This window comes from Dioscorea cayenensis, chromosome 27 (genome assembly GCF_009730915.1).
Source record: "Dioscorea cayenensis subsp. rotundata cultivar TDr96_F1 chromosome 27, TDr96_F1_v2_PseudoChromosome.rev07_lg8_w22 25.fasta, whole genome shotgun sequence".
NCBI lineage: Eukaryota > Viridiplantae > Streptophyta > Magnoliopsida > Dioscoreales > Dioscoreaceae > Dioscorea > Dioscorea cayenensis.
The window spans coordinates 83,960-90,873 of record NC_052497.1 but is presented as its reverse complement, the minus strand read 5'-3'; the positions used below and the strand labels follow the sequence as shown (position 1 = coordinate 90,873).

Genomic DNA, 6,914 nt, shown 5'->3' with positions numbered 1-6,914 from the left:
TAATTTGGTTTTTGTAAAAATTATTGTAGTTCTAAATTTTAAATCTACGAACATATGATCTGTGCTCATATATATACATATATATTAGATATTGAACTTAATTTTACTAATTCAATTATTGCTATAATAAGTGGTAGTGTAATTATCTATATATATAAATAGAGAGAAAATATTAACTGTTAACTGCAGAAGTTCATAAAATATTCGCAATTGAGCACAGTAATGATTGCGAATAGAGATAGAGACATTAGTGGGTTAATTAGGTTTAGTTTAAATTAATTAATTTTAATTTGGTTTTTGTAAAATTATTGTAGTTCTAAATTTTAAATCTACGAACATATGATCTGTGCTCATATATATACATATATATTAGATATTGAACTTAATTTTACTAATTCAATTATTGCTATAATAAGTGGTAGTGTAATTATCTATTTATATATATATAGAAAGTTCAGAGTTTGATTTTATTTTAAACCGTGATCAAGAATTATATGTAGAGTCCAAATATTAAACTCAATTTTATAAAATTTATTATCATTGGAATAAACGAAAAATTGTACAATTATCTCCATAGAAAATTGGGGATTTGACTCGTTATCTAAATATGATTAAGGATCTAAGTTGATGTCCCTATCGTTATAAAAATAAAAATCTTCAACTTACTAAATATTACTTAAATTCAATGATCTTTGTGTTGAACAAATCAATCACAGTGGTCTACAAAAGGGCTAATGTTGAATTGTTCAAACATCTTAAATCACGGTCTTAAGAATACCAGTCAAAAAGTTTACTCACTACTTCATATTTCATACCAACTTTTTCTTTAATTGTTTCAATTATATGGAGCAGTTGACTTTTATTCTAAATGTTCAAATATCAAATTTTTCTTAAACCAAAGAGCCAGTTGAGTGATACTCAATCCATTACGTAAGATTTAGTTTACTAATTTTTATTATCGGATTTAAAACACACTAAAAATAATAATATAAAAAATTTATAATATAAAGAGCGGGTTTATAACTCAATTTTTATGCTCTCATATAAGAGTTTATGTATAGATTGTTATTATTATTTTTGCAATCTGATTATATATGTATTTAGTCGTATTTATGAAATACAATATTAAAAAAATGCACATTAACATAAAAATATGCATTTGTTAATTAATACTCATTCCTCTAACTTAGAGATACCTGCTTTTACTTTATATTGGGGGAATGCTAGCGAATTTTTGGTCATGTTTTTAAGACCCTTTTATATATATAAATAGAGAGAAAAATATTAACCATTAGCTCAGGAAGTTCATAAAATATTCGTAATTGAGCACATGTAATGATTGCGAATAGAGATAGAGACATTAGTGGGTTAATTAGGGTTTAGTTTAGATTAATTAATTTTTAATTTGGTCTTTGTAAAAATTATTGTAGTTCTAAATTTTTAAATCTACGAACATATGATCTGTGCTCATATATATATACATATATATTAGATATTGAACTTAATTTTTACTAATTCAATTATTGCTATAATAAGTGGTAGTGTAATTATCTATATATATAAATAGAGAGAAAATATTAACCGTTAAGCTGCAGAGTTCATAAAAATATTCGCAATTGAGCACAGTAATGATTGCAGAATAGAGATAGAGACATTAGTGGGTTAATTAGGGTTTAGTTTAAATTAATTAATTTTAATTTGGTTTTTGTAAAAATTATTGTAGTTCTAAATTTTAAATCTACGAACATATGATCTGTGCTCATATATATACATATATATTAGATATTGAACTTAATTTTTACTAATTCAATTATTGCTATAATAAGTGGTAGTGTAATTATCTATATATATAAATAGAGAGAAAATATTAACCGTTAACCCATGAGAAGTTCATAAAAATATTACGCAATTGAGCACAGTAATGATTGCGAAGAGAGACAGAGACATTGGTGGGTTAATTAGGTTTAGTTTAAATTAATTAATTTTAATTTGATCTTTGTAAAATTATTGTAGTTTTTAATTTTAAATCTACGAACATATGATCTGTGCTCATATATATACATATATATTAGATATTGAACTTAATTTTACTAATTCAATCATTGCTATAATAAGTGGTAGTGTAATTATCTATTTATATATATATAGAAAGTTCGAGTTTGATTTTATTTTAAACCGTGATCAAGAATTATATGTAGAGTCCAAATATTAAACTCAATTTTTATAAAATTTATTATCATTGGAATAAACGAAAAAAATTGTACAATTATCTCCATAGAAAATTGGGGGATTTGACTCGTTATCTAAATATGATTAAGGATCTAAGTTGATGTCCCTATCGTTATAAAAAATAAAAATCTTCAACTTGCTAAATATTACTTAAATTCAATGATCTTTGTGTTGAACAAATCAATCACAGTGGTCTACAAAAGGCTAATGTTGAATTGTTCAAACATCTTAAATCACGGTCTTAAGAATACCAGTCAAAAAGTTTACTCACTACTTCATATTTCATACCAACTTTTTCTTTAATTGTTTCAATTATATGGAGCAGTTGACTTTATTCTAAATGTTCAAATATCAAATTTTTCTTAAAACCAAAAGAGCCGGTTGAGTGATACTCAATCCATTACGTAAGATTTAATTTACTAATTTTATTATCGGATTTAAAAACACACTAAAAATAATAATATAAAAAAATTTATAATATAAAGAGCGGGTTTACAACTCAATTTTTATGCTCTCATATGAGAGCTCATGTATAGATTGTTATTATTATTATTTTTTTACAATCTGATTATATATGTATTTATCATATTTATAAAATACAATATTAAAAATGCACATTAACATATATATTTTTCAGCTTTAGACCTTATAAAAAATGAGAAGGTTCAGGCGATCATCGGACCACAAACCTCCGGCGAGGCGCAGTTCGTCGGAGATCTCGGCGAAAAAGCAAAAATTCCCATTATCTCTTTCTCGGCGACGAGTCCATCTATCTCCCCCTCCCAGTCACCTTTCTTCCTCCGCACTGGTCTCACCGACGCCGCCCAATCTCCGGCCATCGCCTCCCTCATCAAATTCTACGGCTGGCACCGTCTCGTCCCCATCTACGAAGACACTGATTCCTGCGCCGGCTTCATCCCTTCCCTCATCGACTCCCTTCTCGACGCCGACATCACCGTCCCCTACCGCACTCTTCTCTCAAGAATTCAAATGATGACCATATTTCATCAGAGCTTTACTTGCTTAAAACCATGCAAACAAGAGTTTTTCTTTGTGCACATGTCTACGCCCCTCGCCTCCCGGTTTTTCCAAAAAGCCGAGGAGGCCCGGCATGATGACTGATGATTATGTTTGGATTATTAGTGAGAAGCTCACTAGTCTAATCCGTTTGATGAACTCTTCCATCACTCATGATTCAATGAAAGGCGTGATTGGTCTCCGGCCTTATGTTCCGATGACTGGTAAGCTGGCTGAGTTCCAAAGGAGGTGGAGGAGAGAGTTTAGACGTGAGTTTGCTGATGATGCTGATGAGAGTGAGAGTATGATACTCACTACGTATGGTTACTGGGCATATGATACGGTGTCAGCGGTGGCGATGGCGGTGGAGGCTGCGTCTCCACTTGATAATGGTCGAGTCATGAGTTCAAATGGAAAGACTGATTTATCGGAGATTGCAGCGTCCAAGACCGGGCAGAAGCTTCTTGATGCAATAAGAGTGTTGAGTTTCACTGGCCTTGCCGGAAAATTTCTTCTTGTTGATGGAGAGTTGAATGTGTCGGCATTTCAGGTATTGAACTTCAACGGTGATCAGAGTGGGAGAGAGATTGGTTACTGGACTCCGGGGGCTGGCTTATCTCGGACGCTCAAAGGTGGTGGTAATAACTCGGAGAGTCTTGGGCCAGTGATATGGCCGGGGGAGTCGACAAGAGTACCTAAAGGTTGGGAAACACCGACGGGTGAGAAGAAGCTGAGGATCGCCGTGCCAGGAACCGTCCTCCCGGTTTTAAATCCTTTTTGGATATAAAAGTAGATGCGAAGACAAATGAGGGTGATCGCCGGAGGTTTTGTGATTGAAGTGTTTGAGGCAGCAGTGAAGAGACTGCCTTATGCATTGCCGTTTGAGTATTTTAACTACTCGAGCTCTGATGGGAAGAGCACCGGATCTTATGATCTCCTCGCTCGTCAAGTGGCGGATAAAGTAAGTTATTTTTGATTTAATATGGTATCAGAGCTTGGTATGATTTATTTGTTTTAATAATACGTATTTGTTGGAAAAACAGAAGTATGATGCGGTGGTGGCAGATATGACGATTACATCGAATAGATCAGAGTATGTAGACTTCACGTTGCCGTATACTGTTGCTGGAATATCGATGGTGGTGCCGATAAAGAACCAGAGGAGCAAGAATGCGTGGATCTTTGTCAAGCCATTGACACCAGACTTATGGCTTGTGAGCCTTGGTTTCTTCGTCTTCACAGGCTCTATTATATGGGTGCTTGAACATCGAATCAATCCAGAGTTTCGAGGTCCTCCGACAAACCAAATTGGAACTATCTTCTACTTCACCTTCTCAACTCTAGTATTTGCTCACAGTTAAGTGATCATCATACCAAACAGCTAATTACATTGTACAATATTTACATGACAAACTAATACTAACATAGTTTTGGTTTGATGTAGGAGAGAACATAGTGAGTAATTTAGCGAGACTAGTGGTGATCATATGGGTGTTTGTTGTGTTGATCTTGCAATCAAGTTACACTGCCAGCTTGACATCATTGCTGACAGTAGAGCAATTTGAACCAAGTTACACCCATATCAGTGAGCTCAAAGACAATGGAGAGCGTGTAGGGTACCTTAAGGACTCCTTTGTTAAAGGGATTCCTAGTTAAAACATGGAAATTTGATCAAGAAAAACTTATACCCTTTAGATCACCTCAAGAGTATGCTGAAGCTTTGGCCAAGGGGAGCCGAAATGGTGGAGTTGCAGCAATTATAGATGAGATTCCTTATCTCAAAGTCTTCCTTAAAGATCATTGTGACAACTACACCATGGCTGGCCAGACCTACAAAAACTAGTGGATTTGGCTTTTGTAAGTATATATACATTCATTCCATATATATACTTTCATCTATATAGATTCAATTTACCGATATGTCATTGCACAGGTGTTCCCAAAAGGTTCACCGATTGTATCAGAACCTCTCGAGAGCGATACTAAACATTACAGAGGGGCGATGAGATGTCCGACATCGAGAGGAGATGGTTTGGAGATCAAACAAACTGTCCTAAACTAGGAGCAAGCTCTCATCAAAACAGTTTAGACTTCACAAGTTTCTGGGGCTTGTTTCTCATCACAGGAACTGTTTCATTGTTGGCTTTCTTCCTTTACTGGATCACCTTCTTGTACAAGAACAGACATCAATTGATGTCGAACATGGCATCACAGAGTTCTCTCCGGTGGCGTCTTCAGTCTATCGGTCAGCTTTTCGATCAGAGAGACTTATCTTCTCATACATTTAGGAATGCTGAAGTAAAGGATGGATCAAAGAGAAGTACTGAGGATCAGTCTCCACATTCTAGCCCTTTTAATAACAATTGTCCTCAAAGTCCAATTAGTTTCTCTACAAGTCAAACATTTGAAGAAGGAAATGTTTCAACTGAGCTTGCAACTCCAAATTCAGAAACACCACTGCATGTAGTAGACATTGCTGCTGCTACTGATCATTAGACTTGATGAGGCTTGCTTGCTGATTAATTTACTATATTTAATATATAGATGATTCAAAATACTTAGATTTTGTAACTAGTTTTTATCTTTCTCTCTTGTAAATTGTATAGTCTAATGTTGATATGATAAGTTGGTTTTGTAAAATAGGTGCGTGCATGGAGCTTTGTCCATTTTCTGAAGTTATGTTATTAATTTAGAAAAGTGAAAGCAACTTGTACATAAAACTACTATGTATATATGTTCATTGGCCATCAAATAAGATTCCAAATCTTAAGAAAGAGACAATAGACTGAATAGCGTTTTTAACTTTCAAAGGCAAACAGCACTCTTGTGCAGGGAACTCAGAAGAAGTCCAATGAAGGGGACCATTTAACTTTTGTCTCATGCAATGCTTGCTGACCAAAAGCAAGTCTTATTATACACACATTAATTGTCTTTTTGTCTTGTTGGGTTGATACTCTGATCATGTCAAAATCCAACTTGACATGTCATATGAGCAACAAAACTTGTTTTGAACACCATATATTAAGTTAGAACATCTTTGTATTGAATTTAGGCTTTATATAGTTTTAACGTGTAAGCTAGGAAAAATAATAAATATAAAGACTACATTAGAAAAAAATAGTATGGGGATAAGTGAGAGTTTGAAAGATCATGCCGAAGGAACATGGTGGTTGGGTAATTATCAATCTTGAGGAGTTCAACTGCGTCTTTTTGAGTAAATGGTGGTGGAAATTTTCCCATGACACCTCATGGTGTGGTCATCTTCCCATTAAGTTCAGCTATTTTGCTAGCATTCCAAAGTTGGAGCCTTTTTCCCTAGAATCCAAAAAGCGTTGTTCTTTCTATTGGAAAGCATTCAACCGCATCCTTGAAGGCTTTTATTTCTGTTGCTCTTTATCGATAATTGGTGATGAGACTTCTATCCTTTTTTGGTTTGATAATTGGTACATGGGACTAACACCAAAATTTATTTGGCCCGATGCTTTCACCCAATCCCCTACTCCTTGGGAGTTTGTTAAAGATAGCCTTGAAGGTTTTTTGATGGTCCTTACCGAGTCAGACCCGATTTTGGAGGGAATCCAGGATCGTATCAATCCTTCTCGCGCACCTTGTTTCGACCGTAGGATCTGGAAACTCACTGCAAATGGAATTTTTTTCTGTTAGATCCT

General features: G+C 34.3%; 2 protein-coding genes across 2 annotated transcripts; both read left to right on the top strand.

Moving 5' to 3' along the window:
* Positions 1 to 4,039: 4,039 nt before the first annotated feature.
* LOC120253248 (glutamate receptor 2.9-like) lies at positions 4,040 to 5,089 on the top strand. Its single transcript, XM_039261578.1, has 4 exons — positions 4,040 to 4,207; positions 4,290 to 4,602; positions 4,691 to 4,862; positions 4,942 to 5,089. Exons 1-4 carry the CDS (start codon positions 4,040 to 4,042, stop codon positions 5,087 to 5,089), a joined length of 801 nt encoding a protein of 266 aa, XP_039117512.1.
* A 164-nt stretch (positions 5,090 to 5,253) lies between these two features.
* LOC120253247 (glutamate receptor 2.7-like) lies at positions 5,254 to 5,742 on the top strand. The gene has a single exon (XM_039261577.1). The coding sequence runs from the start codon at positions 5,254 to 5,256 to the stop codon at positions 5,740 to 5,742; it is 489 nt and encodes a 162-aa protein (XP_039117511.1).
* The last annotated feature ends 1,172 nt before the right edge of the window (positions 5,743 to 6,914 follow it).